Genomic DNA, 14,733 nt, shown 5'->3' with positions numbered 1-14,733 from the left:
ATTATAATTTATATTTTACTTTAAATTATAGTATTTATTTATTAAATTATATAGTCTCTATATAATAAAGGGTACTTTAAAGTATATTACTGAATATATTTATAGAACCTCTTTTAATTTTAGTAATATATCTGAAATAAGTTTAAACCTATAGGGTATTTATAGGGGGGGGTAAGCTGAGCTTTTACGGAGGGGTAAGATGAGCTACACGCCGCTCTCTACCCAGCCAGCAAACGTGGGCGAGCTGGCCCTGTCGCGCTTGTACCGAAACCGCCTAGCCACGGGTACTCTGGTACCTCTCTGCCGCCGTTTTGCAGTGAGCCAAAGAGCCCCAGAGAGCATTCAAGGGCGTCTTAGCTTGTTGGGCTGGTCCAACAAGCAGGGGTGCACTGCTGCTTCCCCCCTGTCCGCTGCCCGCCAGGTCCTTCTGCTTCCCGCTCGTATCGTCCATCAACCGACCTTACCTGTGCCAATATTCCGCCCCATTCGTTCGTCGCTTTCCTTACACCCTCGTCGTCATCTTTACACCACCTCACTTCAAGCCCGAACCCTCCCGTCCACTGTCTGGTCTCTACAGCTGAGCGGAACCCACGATACAAGAGACCAGGAGGTTGTTGCACATCGCATCTTATCCTTCACAAGGTCTGCCTTCCTGGCTCTGCGAACGCACACCTGCGCCGTATCCAAGACTCCTCCCCGTTGCAAGGGCGTAGCTTTACAGTCACCATGCAATACGTTCGCAACCTCAGCGCCTCCGTCTCCTCGACATGGAACTCCATCAACCCGGCCACTTTGAGTGGCGCCATCGACGTGATTGTCGTTGAGCAAGAAGACGGCACCCTGGCTTGCTCGCCTTTCCACGTCCGCTTTGGAAAGTTCTCCCTCCTTCGGCCCTATGAGAAGAAGGTCGAGTTCAAAGTCAACGGCGTCAAGCAGGACTACTCCATGAAGCTTGGAGAAGAAGGAGAGGCCTTCTTCGTTTTTGAAACCAGCGACACTATTCCCAGGGATCTACAAACCTCGCCCTTGGTATCCCCAGCATCAAGCCCTCCCCTGAACCCCGAGAACCCCTCCTCCTCCGAACTAGGCGAACCGGATCTGCTGGACTTGGACTCCGAAGACAAGAGGCCTAGGCGTCCTCCTCCTTCAGTCATCCACAGCGCAACTCTCCCTCGGGACCACGGTTGGTCTCTTGCCCGTCTTCTGGTGACCCCAGGCGCACATTCACAAGCTAACGGTTCCAGGCATTCTTACCCCGTTATCCACATCACCAGACCTCACCCACGGACGACCGAGATCAGACGACTGGAACCACCGTCCCTACAGCGACGATGTTTTGCGCAAGTCGGCTCGTACCAGTGACCGTGAGTACGGCGAAAGCTCTGCCGATTTTGCCATGTCCGAAAGATCGCAGAGTCCTCCACCTTTGGCAGCAAAGGATGCTGTCGAGCGGGCGCGCATGCTCTCCAAGGAGCTTTCCGCCAACAACATTCCCACTCGCGTGACCGAAACGGGCGACCTCATGCTTGACATGACCGGTTTCAAAAGCAACGAGGAGGATATCTTCCGTGCTGAGATCCTTGCACGCAAGATCTTGTCTGAAGAGCTTGAAGGCAATTACGATATTGGTTCCCTTTTTGGTATGGACGAACATGGAAATATCTGGATCTACAGCAGCGAGGAGGCGAAAGAGGCAGCCAAGAAGAAGACCATGGAGGCAGGCTACCGGCCAACGGTCATCGCAGCTGATGCTGCCTCGGACCCGGGATACCAGAGCGACGGTAGCGATGTGACGACTACAGCGCCTACTCCGATCCACAGAAGAACTGAGTCGGATGTCGGCGCCTCTGGCATGCAGACTCCTCCGACCACTCCGCCTCAATCGTCAGCCGGAGACCCAAACCTGAACTACGCCAAGACGCTGCGGTTGACTAGCGATCAGCTGAAGGCGTTGTGCTTGAAGCCCGGTGAGAACAGTATGAGCTTCACAGTCAACAGAGCGACGTGTAACGCCAACATGTACCTGTGGAGACATGAGGTGCCTGTTGTCATCTCGGATATCGACGGCACCATCACCAAGTCGGATGCGCTGGGTCATGTTCTGAACATGATTGGCAGGGACTGGACGCACGCTGGTGTTGCTAAACTCTACAGCGACATTGTCGCAAACGGTTACAACATCATGTACCTAACTAGTCGATCAGTGGGACAGTCCGATACCACCAGAGCATACTTGGCTGGCATTCAGCAGGGAGAATACCGGGTTCCGCGCGGGCCGACAATTTTGTCCCCGGACCGGACTATGGCCGCACTCCGTCGTGAGGTGTACCTCCGGAAGCCCGAGGTATTTAAGATGGCTACCCTTCGTGACATTCGTCACTTGTACGGTCGGGAACAGACGCCATTCTACGCTGGATTTGGAAACCGTTTGACGGACCAAATTTCGTACAGAACAGTGGATGTTCCGAGGAACCGCATCTTCACGATCAACTCCAACGCCGAGGTTTCTCTTGATCTGCTGAGCTTGAACAAGCTCAAGTTGAGCTACATCAACATCAACGAGGTTGTCGACCACTTCTTCCCACCTGTTAGCACTCTCGTTAAGGGTGGTGGAGAAGAGTACACAGATTTCAAGTACTGGAGGGATACTCCATTGGAGATAGATGAATTCTCAGCAAGCGACTCTGATGATGAGCAGGCCGACCTAGAAGAAGACGCCGACGACGATGACGAAGACATCGGTGACGAGATGGGCCAAAGCTACATCTCGAGAGGCTCCATTGATGAATACGGTGACGAGCGAGAGAGCATCCTCAGCGGAAGCGTCGACGGCGACGAGCGGATGACGGCCTCCATGATGGAGGACGAGTACGCTGACGACGAAGACGCCGAAGACGAAGATGAAGAGGACGATGACGTTGACGAAGCGGACCTCGATAGCGTGCGAGCGCAGCGCGAGCGAACACCTCAGCCCAGCGGCAAGGAAAACCAGTCTGCTCCACCCACCCAAAAGGTGCTTATGGAAGACGTCGGCGCTGAGTTGATCACAGGGGTAAATCATCTCACCCTTGAAAAAGGTGTGCAGAAATAGTGTGCTAAAAAGGAGGAACAGGCCGCGGTGTATAACCCTAATGTTACTTCTACAGGCGCGAACTAATATTGCGATTCGAACTTCTGTACTATACCGGGGGCTTTTAGAAGAGCGGTTTGGGGAACAACAGCATGGTTGGTTGGATGGATTCGCGGACGGGCATTACTTTGCATAGCGGAAGGCGTTTGAATTGGTGCTTTTACTGTAGTGTTTACAGAATTGACACTACCTTTTCCCACTCAGCGATCACAAGCTCTGAATCAGCAATCACAAGCTCTGAACCACATGCGTGTAATTGTGTATGTTCTGCTTTGTTTTGATTCCTATTTTAATCTGATGCCTGCGCAGGCCCCGATTCTTCTAGGCGTTGCGTTCCAAATGCTAAGTAATAGCCGTGTTTGCCCAAAGCTCCACGGCACCTCTCCTTCCCCCGAGTCTGGACGCGCAGTTGCATCCACACCGGCTAGTTTCCAATTGACTGCCAGTCAGTAGCCTGACGCAAAAGCCACTATGCCTGGATTGCCTTCTGATGCCGAAGTTCGGACTAATGGCGCGATCATGTGCGGGATGTGTGTGATGATTGGTACCCTTTCTAAGACGTCCCTCCCATGTCCGCATCTTCGTTCACATCCTTGCCAAACACATCCTCCATCGTGCCTCCCTCGACGCCGTCTCCGCCAATATCCTCATCCGCAGCGTCGTTCTGGTTGTTCGTCGTCTCCACACCCTCCATGGCACCTGCACCAGCGTCGTCCTCTTCCTCTTCGTCGTCCTCGATGCCGGCCTCCTCCCAGACATCTTTCAGGCCCCAGCTGACGCCGCTGAGCACGAAGCGCTCGCTCGGCAGCCTCAGGCCCCACTCGTTCTGCGCGACCTTGGGCAGCTGGACCTTGTTCCGCTCGCGGGCGAGCTCCTGCAGCCAGTCCTTGGACACGCCTCCCGCGCCGCCGCCCCCACGGAACTGGTATCCCAAGCGCGCCGAGATGGCGAGCTTGACTGCGTTGGCGGTCACGGCAGCGTCACCCGTGCCGGCGGCGGCCGCCGCGGCACCGGCCGTTGGCTTGGAGCCGGCCTGGGCGACGTAGGGGTCCCCGGAAAGGTAGATTGCGTCGCCGAGGATGCTCGAGGTGTGGCGGTATGCGAAGTCGAGGAGGAGGAGGGGCACGCGAGCCTCGTACGACGTGACGCCCTGGGAGGTGAGGAGGAGCTCGATCATGCGCGAGTCGCGGGGGCGCGGGGCCGATGCGTTGCTCCCGAGGGGATTTGATGAAGATGACTGCTGCTGGTGTTGCTGTTGCTGCTGCTGTGCGTTTTGGTTGTTTGGTTGTTGCGATTGCGCTTGTGTGGTGGATTGCGTCGGTTGGGACTGGGAGGGCGGCTGCGAGCCTGTCGTGGCTGCGGTCGCTTGCGTGTTGTTCACGGTTTGTGAGCTGGAGGCGCCTGAGGAGGCTGGCACGCCGTTCGTTTGCGGGTCGGACGATTGTGAAGCCATGCTGGCGATGCTGCCTGGCAGCGACGGCGGCAGAGAGGGACGGTGTGATGGTGTCGCCTCTTGCGACGGGCCGGGGTTTGATGGATGTGGCCGTCGACGCGTTGAGGTCCTTCCGTTCTGATGAATGTGAAAATCGTAGTAAAGTTGGGCGATCTGAAATATGAAGAAAGTTGCGATTGGATGGCCTCGTTTGAATTAGTATATGTCCAGGTGAATGAATAGTCGTCAGGGTCGATAAGGTAGTCGCGGTTGGGTCGCTCGTGGAAAGAGCTGCCCACAAGGCTCAGCTCAGCGCGTTCGTTAGCCGTTTCCGCGCTATGGAGTCCGGTACAGCTCTCGTCAAGTGCTGCCCGGGGTTGTCAGCGGCGCGAGGATTGATCCGCTCCGTGTCTTCTTTTCTCAAGCGCACTGACCATAGCTTAATCCCACATTGGACAGGGGGTCTCAACGGGCAAATCGGCTGGGCGTGGATTGGATGACCTTCACTACAGGGCAGACTTCCATGCATGGAGGGGCAATTTGCATTGCTGCCCCACCATAACACCCGCCCACGCCGATGCAGGACCACCCCGACGCTGGAGTGGTGGTGTCACACTCTGAGGATTTTTACTTTTAGCGGCGGGCCTTCCCTGAATTGAGTCACCAACGAGAGGATCTTATAGAGTGACATTCCACTTTCCCAATCCATTGACTCGGGCTACTTTTCAACCACCTTTCCGTGTCCTTGAACTTCCTTATCCGTTTGCTTCCCTGCATGTGAGAAACCCCTCACCAGATCAGAAAGCAGCTGCCCGCCATGGAGACCACACTGCCTTTTCCTTTCCTTATCAGCGTGGCCGTCCCGCCCGGTCTGGCAAACCTGGACGGCCTCGACCGCGAGCAGGTCTCGGTGCTCGGAGCCCCCTTCTTCGAGGCCAATGACCAGACCCTGGAAAAATTCCACCGCTTCCTGAAGCAGCATAATGCGGAGTTCCGCGGTTACTTTGACGTAACCGGCATCTCCTCAAGAGACGACGTTGTCTCTCTCCTCGACGCCGGAGCCCGCATGGTCTTTGTCGCCCCGGAGAACCTCTCTCAGTATGAGGAGTTCGGATCCCGGGTGGGCTCCGTCCTCAAGACCGCCGACGTCTCTACGTCAGCCGCCTCGAAGCACGCCGTCCTCGTCAAGGACTTTGATTCGACAGTGTGCGACCTGGGCGCCTTCATTGAGCGCTGCAAAGTGGAAAAACTTCCCAACCTTTTCCTCAAGCCGGTCCCGGAGACTACCCTGGAGCACTTTGTCGACATTGCCAAGCAGTGCAACGCCATCCCCGTCTTGCCTTCAGACGGCCTGACTGCTGCCAAGGAGGACTCGAAGAAGCTTTCTCTCTCCAAGCTGATTTCTTCATTCTGGAAGTCGGATAGGCCTGACGGTCTGATCCCAACCGTTGTGTGCGACGAATCGGGCACCGCCCTGGGACTTGCGTACAGCAGCGCTGAGAGCGTTGGTGAGGCCGTTCGTACACGGACCGGCATCTACCAGAGCCGCAAGCGTGGTCTCTGGGTGAAGGGCGCTACGTCTGGGGATACTCAGGAGCTGGTCCGCATCGGCCTCGACTGCGACAACGACACCCTCAAGTTTGTTGTTAAGCAAACCGGCCGTTTCTGCCACCTGGACCAGCACGGCTGCTTTGGCGACCTCAGCGGCATCCCCCGTCTTGAGCAGACTCTTCAGTCTCGCAAGCAGTCTGCTCCTGCGGGATCTTACACCGCTCGTCTCTTCTCGGATGAGAAGCTCCTGCGCGCCAAGATTATGGAAGAAGCAGAGGAGCTCTGCGATGCCAAGACCAAGGAGGAGGTTGCCTTCGAGGCCGCGGACCTGATCTACTTTGCCCTCACCAAGGCTGTCAGCGCCGGCGTTAGCTTGGCTGACATTGAGAGGAATCTCGACGCCAAGGCATTCAAGGTCAAGAGGAGGACGGGTAACGCCAAGGGCAAGTGGGCTGAGAAGGAGGGCATCCAGACTACTCCCGCTCCTGCCGCAGCACCAGCACCAGCCCCGACACCTGCTGCCAAGGAGAAATCAGAGGAGAGGATAACCATGCGCAGATACGACCTTTCCAAGTCTTCGGCTTCTGAGATTGATGAGGTCCTGAAGCGCCCATCGCAGAAGTCTCCTGACGCCATTCTGAACATCGTCAGGCCCATCATCGATGAGGTCCGCAATGGAGGCGACAAAGCAGTCTTGTCTTACACCCACAGGTTTGAGAAGGCTACTTCTCTGACCTCCCCCGTTCTCAAGGCTCCTTTCCCTAAGGAGGCTATGCAGTTGTCTCCTGAGTCTATCAAGGCCATCGACATCTCATTTGAGAATATCCGCAAGTTCCACGCCGCGCAGAAGGAGGACAAGCCCCTGAAGGTCGAGACGATGCCTGGCGTTGTCTGCAGCCGCTTCTCAAGACCGATTGAGAGAGTCGGTTTGTACGTTCCTGGTGGCACTGCCGTCCTGCCCAGTACCGCGCTGATGCTGGGTGTTCCCGCCATGGTCGCCGGCTGCCAGAAGATCGTCTTCGCGTCTCCGCCGCGTGCTGACGGTAGCCTTACCCCCGAGATCGTCTACGTCGCCCACAAGGTCGGTGCTGAGAGCATCGTCCTTGCTGGCGGTGCTCAGGCCGTTGCTGCCATGGCCTATGGCACCGAGAGCTGCACCAAGGTCGACAAGATTCTCGGACCCGGAAACCAGTTTGTCACTGCCGCCAAGATGTTCGTCAGCAACGACACCAATGCCGGTGTGAGCATCGACATGCCCGCTGGCCCCTCTGAGGTTCTTGTTATCGCCGACAAGGATGCCAACCCCGCCTTCGTTGCCTCCGATCTGCTCTCCCAGGCAGAGCACGGTGTTGACAGCCAAGTCGTGCTCATCGCCATTGACCTGAACGAGGAGCAGTTGCAGGCTATTGAGGACGAGCTTCACAACCAGGCTATGGCTCTGCCCCGTGTCGACATTGTCCGCGGATCCATCGCCCACTCCGTTACGATCCAGGTCAAGACCGTCGACGAAGCCATGCGCATCAGCAATGACTACGCTCCCGAGCATTTGATTCTCCAACTGAAGGACGCCGAGAAGGTGACCGAGCAGGTCATGAACGCCGGCAGTGTCTTCATCGGCGAGTGGACGCCTGAGAGTGTGGGCGACTACTCTGCCGGTGTCAACCACTCTTTGCGTAAGTTTACCTACTTCCTATATGATCTGTGACGTTTTCTGACCATAGTGCAGCCACATACGGATACGCTAAGCAGTACTCTGGAGTCAACCTTGCCTCCTTCGTCAAGCACATTACCAGCTCCAACCTGACGGCCGAGGGTCTGCGCAACGTCGGCGATGCTGTTATGCAACTAGCCAAGACCGAGGCCTTGGAGGCTCACCGCAGAGCTGTTGAGATCCGCATTGAGCACATGAACCGCCAGTAAATATGGACCGTACAAAAAGGAAAGGGTCGGGGTCAAATATGATGTCATGTAGTTATACCAGAAAAGTCATTGGATATAGAAATTGAGTTATTTTTTTCTTCCGAATATGGCTGATTTGATTTATGACGATCCCACAACCCTGTACAGTGTCTGGTTCAACTCATCATCTCTTTGATTCCGTCCGCGTTGGGCAGGTAGAAGGTATGCGCCGGTGTCAAGTGGCTCCACATCATGAGGTGAACCTTGGGCTGTCCTCCTTCCCTAGGGGATGTGGACCGTTTTGAGATCTCAGTCTCACTCCAGTCATCTCAACTAGGAGATCTTTCTTTGCATAGAATTGGCACAAAAAAAAAAAAAAAAAAAAAAAANGGAAAAAAAAAAAAAAAAAAAAAAAAAAAACCTCAGGTAAAACAAAGAAAGAAAGAAAAACAAAACATCGCAAAGGGACTAAACGCAAATTGCTAAAGAGCAAAAAAGACGGACGATCGTCTTCAAGGCCCTCCACCGCAGTGATTCGAACGAGCGCCCCAACCCCTTTAGGAAAACCAGAACCTTTGGGGAGGTATTTGATTTATTAAGAATGAGCTGTTTTACCAACTAGGCCACTTGGCCGATCTCTGTTGAACTGGTTGACGTATCTTCGGACGGAACAAACAGGCAGGCAGGCCCGGGTCTTTCGTGAGGAAGGTGTGTGACTGAAGTGAGGAAGGAGCTGTGCTAGCCGATTACGCGAGCGACAACGAGAAAAGGACGCGTGCCAGCTACCTTGGGTACCCTAGTACCGCCTACCTTCCGTCAACCCAAGGTAAACGATCCCCGATACTTTCGTTCCTGCACCTATTTCTTGAATGATTTCCCCGGGCAGCCCCTTTTCCTCACCTCAGTACCTAGATATAGTATTGTACCGCAAGTTATCAAGTCACAGCCACGAACGTTGCAAATTCAACTCCCGCCCCAAGTCAAGTTCGCGCTGGGATTTGCTGTCGGTCTTCGGGAACAAAGTAGAATTAGGCCGTCGTGGTGCTACGCTTGCGAATGTCACCGACATATGAACAAGGGAAGTCTTTATGATACACTAGCCTGTAAACGGTATCTCATACACTCTATACCCTAATCTCCTCGAAATCACAACCCCCCCCGGCAGATTTAGTACTTGGGCTTCATGGTGGCCCTAAGTCTGGCGTAGTCGAAGAGACCCTCAATGTTCCCAACGGCGCTGATGGCGATGTCCTGGTCCCAAAGCTTCCTGCTGGCAAAGTCCATAACATCCTTCTCGGTAATAGCGTCGATGGTGCGCTCGATCTCGGCGGGGCTGGCACGGCGGCCGGTGGTGATGAGCTGGCGGCCGATGTCCTCGGCGATGGCAGTGGTGCCATCGAGGGACAGGAGAATAGAAGCCTTGAGCTGGGCCTTGGCGCGCTCAGTCTCGGCCTCGCTGACGTTACGGCTCAGACGCATCCACTCGCGCTGAGCGAAGTAGACGAGGTCGTCGATGCGGTCAGCCTTGTCGGTGACGAGGTAGATACCCCAGAGACTGTCCATAGTTAGCAAGAATCAATGACAAAATCAGCCAGGGGCTGCTCACCCAGTGTCGCTGTAGCTGGTAGAGAAGGACATGAAGCTGTTGGCGATGTCGTGCTTGTGGACGAAGCCGCTAAGCTTGCTGCCCTGGTGGGGGGCGTTGCCAATGGCCTTGTCGTAGTTGCCAACGATGGCCTGAGCAACAAGAGCAGTGTAGTAGTCGTCGCTGTTCCAGCTGACACCCTCAACGGCGATGGCGATGTTGGCAGTGGGGATGTTGTCGTCGCGAACACGGACATCGGAACCGATGAAGTCGGCCTTCTGCTTGGAGAGCAGGTAAGCCTGGGTCTGGGGGCTGGTGGAGGCAAGGCCGCCGAAGTTCTTCTCGGCGAGCTCGACGAGCTTCTCGTGGGGGATACCGCCAGCGCCGACGAGGACCATGCGGTCAGCGGTGTAGTTGTTCTTGATGTAACTGGTGAGCTCGGTGCGGGTGATGTCGCGGATGTTCTCACGGGGGCCGAGGATGGTGCGACCGAGGGGCTGGTGCTGGTAGGCGGTGGCGTGAAGGTGGTCGAAGACAACCTCCTCCATCTGCTTCTCGACCTCCTCGGACTCGCGGAGGATGACGTCGCGCTCGCGCTCAATGGCAGACTCCTCGAGCTTGGAGTTCTGGAGAATATCGGCGAGGATGTCGACGCACTGGGGAACGTCGGAGTTGAAGGCCTTGGCGAAGTAGACGGTGTTCTCGCGCTATCCAGTGTCAATGGGGAGGACTTTGTGATTAGTTCGGTCGAGAGGAACGAACCGAGGTGTAGGCGTTCAGGTGACCACCCATGTTCTCGATCTCGAGCTCGAGCTGCTGTTGCGTTCGGTTCGAGGTACCCTAGATTGGTGTTAAGCGGGAGTTCTTCATGGCATTGGCGGCGCATCGATGGCCTACCTTGAAGGCAAGGTGCTCGAGGAAGTGGGCGGTGCCATTGGTCTCGTCGGTCTCAGCCCTTGAGCCGGCATCGATCCAAACACCGACGGTGGAGGTCTGGGCGAAGGGGGAGTAGTCGGTAGCGACCTGTGAATCCGACGTCAGTATCTTGTCGCGACGGGCGTGGTGACGCCAATTGAGTGACAGGGAGGGCAGGCGGAGGCGATGGGTATCGTACCGTCAGTCCGTTCTTCAAGGTTGTCGTCTGAGTCTTGCCGAAGGGGGTGCTGGCGGGCGTGGCGAAGCCCCGGGTGAGAGGGCTCGCTCTGGAAAGAGCTGCCCGGCTTCGCAGCCCCTGCGAGAGGTTCAAAGCTAGTCTCCGGGACGCCATGGCGGAGTTGTGGAGGATAGGGAGTGATATGAGGTGTTTGTGAAATCTTTCGATGAGGTTTCGGCTCAGAATTCAGAAAGCTTTCTGGGGCGGTGGGTGCCTTGGATGCCAGGCGCCAACCACTTTGGCCCCGAATTGTTCCGGGCGTGGCCAATCAGGGCACGTTTAATTCCAACTCTGCGATGGGGCGGTACGTACCGCAATGCTGCAATTGGGTGCCATCCGAGATCCGTTCACAGGCATCTTTCACTCATTGATATCATCACTCCAACAACATCGACATGTCTCTCGAAACCTGCACCACGATCAATTGACCCAAAGCTCACGATGCTGCCCTCCAGCGACGGACTTCTCACTTCCCCTTCGACCACACGAACATCTGCGCACATCTCAAACGGCGTTGGCCGAGGCATGCGCAACGTTGCTGGGCACCGTCCGTCGAGTATTTTTGTGCTGGCAGCAGCTGCCAATTGGCCAATTAAGCGGATCCTGCCCGTGCCCAGGCGGCCGGCGGTTGCGTCAATGGAAGTTCCATTTGCGCAGCTGAGACTCTATCTGGCTGGCTGTTAGTGCAGCAGGTCACAAGACTGCCTTTTGACTTCCTCTGCAGATGTCGCCCATCCCATGCTTCTGCGTCGGTGCCATACTGTGTCACATTAACCCAACTCTACCTTACCTTCGTAGTTGATCCAAACCCCCTCATTCAACTGGTCCACATACATCTGAGAGCAATCCGTACATCCCACCGTCTGCACCAGGACCAGGCCATCTCACCATTGACTTGTATGACATCAAGATGCCATCAGACAACTACAATTTCGTCGACGAATTCCAAAAGTTGTTCGTTTCCAAACAGAAGCCAGCTCCTGAGCCCATCACCGACAACATGAAAGCAATAATTCAGAGCTACCCTCCTTTGGGTCAGTTTACCCAGGTCTCGACTGGGCAGCTGACGTTGACGGCCGTTCTCGAGATACCTGCTTCGCGTGCAGACGAGCCATGGGAAGTTGCTTTATGGCAGTCCAGCGATCGAGGCGAATGGTCCGAAGTGGTTTTGCCTCGGATTCCTGATGCTGATAGCCCGACGACTCTGCAGACAGCTCCAGACCACGTCCGCCGTTTCTTCTTCTCTGCCTCTCTTTCGATTGACAAGACGCTTCAATTCACACTGAAGTTCAGACATTCGGATGCCGACTCATGGCGATGGACCCGTGATGAACTTGGTGTTGGTGACGGCAACGTCGTCGTGAGCACGGCCCCGGTGCTTCAAAGCGTCTCGGAGCACCTCGAAGATATCGTGGCAGGCTTCAATCCTGCATGGAATGTGAAATCTCTCATGAGCCAGTGCCCTGGCACTCGTCTATGGTCACTGGAAACCGGCGTAGACGCCGTCGACAGCGACAGCGACGAGTCCAAGATTGCTAACATCTCGTTGGGCATGCCATGGGGAAGCTTCCAGAGGTAAGCCTAGGTCATTAGCCGCTACAAATCCTACGACCCACCAGATAGCTGTATCATACGGTCAGCGGCTGGGATGTACATTTTTCAGGAAACTGACGGGGACAGATGGTTTGCTCTCGTTCGTATTTGGAGTCCCTGGCTAGCCCCCCGCCATGGCAAGACCTCGTTTCATCTCGACAAAGACGCTGTTCTATGCTCATTCCTGAGTTCCGAAGGCAAGCATCTCGTGTTCCTTGCCGTAAGCGGGGTCAACAATGTGCTATCTGTTTTCCGTCACGATGATGCTGGGCAGATCTCCGTTCATGTGCGTTTAAATCTCGTGACCAGACGTTGTGGTCTATGGTTGACATTGACAGGCTCGTAACGACGGATCCTCGTCAGAGAACGCAAAAATCCTCGTTGCTATTGGTGACAACTTCGAGAGCGCGAATGCTGCCGTAATGTACCAGGCGAGACACTTTGTCATCACAGAGAAGAAAGCCAGCAATGAGTTGCAGGCCGAGATGAAAGCCATCGAAGAAGGCGTCAAGCCGGAATGGATGGAGAACTGGTATGACGGACTCGGCTTCTGTAAGCAATATCCGACATATAAACCTGAAAGCATTTGGCTGATGTGGCTGGCTAGGTACATGGAACGCGCTTGGGCAACGTCTCACAGACGAGAAGGTGTTCGACGCTGTCGACAAACTGGCCGAGAACAACATCAAAGTCACCAGTCTCATCATCGACGACAACTGGCAGACCATCGATTACAGAGGCCACGGCCAATTCCAACATGGTTGGTGTGAGTTTGAAGCCGAGCCGAAGGCTTTCCCAAAGGGTCTCAAAGCGACGGTCGCCCACATTCGAGAGAAACATCCTCATATCCAGCACATTGCTGTGTGGCATGCCCTACTAGGTGAGATACTTCAAAGCATGTGCGGTTGGCAGGACTAATTTTCAAGGTTACTGGGCGGGTATCTCTCCGGATGGCAAGATTGCCAAGGAATACAAGACGGTTGAGATCGTTCGAGAAGATGCCGAGCGACGGAACCTACCTCTTGGTGGAAAGATGACTGTTGTAGCCAGAGAGGACGTCGACAAGTTCTACAATGACTTCTACAAGTTCCTCGTCGACTGTGGCATCGACGGTGTCAAGACAGATGCCCAGTTCATGACAGACACATGGGTCTCAGCCACCGCCCGTCGCGAGCTCATTGATGCCTATCTGGATGCATGGACGATATCCTCACTACGCCACTTTAGCATTAAAGCCATATCTTGCATGTCGCAAACACCACAAATCCTATTCTACAACCAGCTTCCTCGGAACAAGCCCGCGATTCTCTGCCGAAATTCAGACGACTTCTTCCCTGAGATCCCAGCCTCACACCCTTGGCACGTATGGACCAACGCCCACAACAGCTTACTCACGCAGCACCTGAACATTCTACCAGACTGGGACATGTTCCAGACCGTACACGATTACTCTGGCTTCCATGCCGCAGCGCGATGCGTCAGTGGTGGGCCGATCTACATCACCGACGTCCCGGGACAGCATAACTTGGATCTCATCAAGCAGATGACAGGGTTGACGATCCGAGGAAAGACTGTCATCTTCCGTCCCAGCGTCATAGGGAAGACCATCGATCCGTACACTGGATACGACGATGATGGCCTGTTGAAGATCGGTTGCTACCACGGCAAAGCCGTGACGGGCACTCCCATTCTGGGCGTTTTCAATATCTCGGCCCGATCCTTGACAGAGATCATCCCCCTCAGCTCCTTCGCTGGCGTTCTGCCTTCCATGCGCTACGTCGTTCGTGCCCACTCGTCTGGAAAAGTCAGCTCGCCTGTCACCCCGGGCACACCAGCTTCCGCTCTCACTACTTCGGTGGACGTACGCGGGTATGAGATATTCACTGCATACCCTCTTTCCAGCTTTGACAGTGAGTCAAAGGGCAAAGTGTGGACGGCCAACTTGGGCCTCGTGGGGAAGATGACAGGAGCAGCGGCGATAGTCAACAGTGATTTCTTACTGCGACATGACGGTAAAGTCGAGCTCAAAACCCGTCTCAAGGCATTGGGCGTTCTTGGTAAGTTCCCAAGCTTCCCTGAAGAAGGACTTAAACTCAACATCATGTCCAGGTCTGTACATCTCTAAACTGCCTGAGCTTACCATCCACGACGATTTCCTCGTGACTATCCAAAACTCGGTCATCCCTGTCAGCGCAGTGTCTGTTTGCAAGAATGACGACAAGGTCCTTGAGATTGATATCGAGAAGGCTTGGGAGGAGATGGGCTTGCACCCGGGTTGGAGTAATGAGGTTGAGATGACTGTCACTTTCGCCATCGACCACGAACAGGCGGAGGACTAAGAAGAATCGGTGTCCATCCCATCATCCAGAACATCGAAGTAGATAGATCGC

General features: G+C 55.0%; 5 protein-coding genes across 5 annotated transcripts; 3 read left to right on the top strand and 2 right to left on the bottom strand.

Annotated features, from left to right (window-relative positions):
* Positions 1–726: 726 nt before the first annotated feature.
* GCG54_00002089 (Nuclear elongation and deformation protein 1) lies at positions 727–3,157 on the top strand (the record flags this gene model as incomplete). Its single annotated transcript, XM_045402188.1, has 3 exons — positions 727–1,183; positions 1,245–3,052; positions 3,113–3,157. 3 exons carry the CDS (start codon positions 727–729, stop codon positions 3,155–3,157), a joined length of 2,310 nt encoding a protein of 769 aa, XP_045264470.1.
* A 526-nt stretch (positions 3,158–3,683) lies between these two features.
* GCG54_00002088 (Transcription initiation factor TFIID subunit 9) lies at positions 3,684–4,583 on the bottom strand (the record flags this gene model as incomplete). The annotated part of the gene is made up of 1 exon (XM_045402187.1): positions 3,684–4,583. One exon carries the CDS (start codon positions 4,581–4,583, stop codon positions 3,684–3,686), a length of 900 nt encoding a protein of 299 aa, XP_045264469.1.
* Positions 4,584–5,379: 796 nt separating this feature from the next.
* Positions 5,380–8,033, top strand: GCG54_00002087 (Histidine biosynthesis trifunctional protein; the record flags this gene model as incomplete). The annotated part of the gene is made up of 2 exons (XM_045402186.1): positions 5,380–7,786; positions 7,840–8,033. The coding sequence occupies 2 exons, from the start codon at positions 5,380–5,382 to the stop codon at positions 8,031–8,033; spliced, it is 2,601 nt and encodes an 866-aa protein (XP_045264468.1).
* A 1,146-nt stretch (positions 8,034–9,179) lies between these two features.
* On the bottom strand, positions 9,180–10,927 carry GCG54_00002086 (Mitochondrial-processing peptidase subunit beta; the record flags this gene model as incomplete). The annotated part of the gene is made up of 5 exons (XM_045402185.1): positions 9,180–9,567; positions 9,619–10,304; positions 10,360–10,437; positions 10,495–10,620; positions 10,712–10,927. Coding segments are annotated over 5 exons (1,494 nt in total), but the record flags the coding sequence as incomplete, so codon positions are not given.
* Positions 10,928–11,660: 733 nt separating this feature from the next.
* Positions 11,661–14,682, top strand: GCG54_00002085 (putative galactinol--sucrose galactosyltransferase 6; the record flags this gene model as incomplete). Its single annotated transcript, XM_045402184.1, has 6 exons — positions 11,661–12,325; positions 12,374–12,629; positions 12,682–12,895; positions 12,951–13,223; positions 13,270–14,400; positions 14,453–14,682. 6 exons carry the CDS (start codon positions 11,661–11,663, stop codon positions 14,680–14,682), a joined length of 2,769 nt encoding a protein of 922 aa, XP_045264466.1.
* Between the last annotated feature and the right edge of the window lie 51 nt (positions 14,683–14,733).

This window comes from Colletotrichum gloeosporioides (genome assembly GCF_011800055.1).
Source record: "Colletotrichum gloeosporioides strain Lc1 chromosome Unknown consensus_45, whole genome shotgun sequence".
NCBI classification, from domain to species: domain Eukaryota; kingdom Fungi; phylum Ascomycota; class Sordariomycetes; order Glomerellales; family Glomerellaceae; genus Colletotrichum; species Colletotrichum gloeosporioides.
The sequence above is the reverse complement of the archived record's forward strand: the minus strand, read 5'-3'. Positions and strand labels throughout refer to the sequence as shown.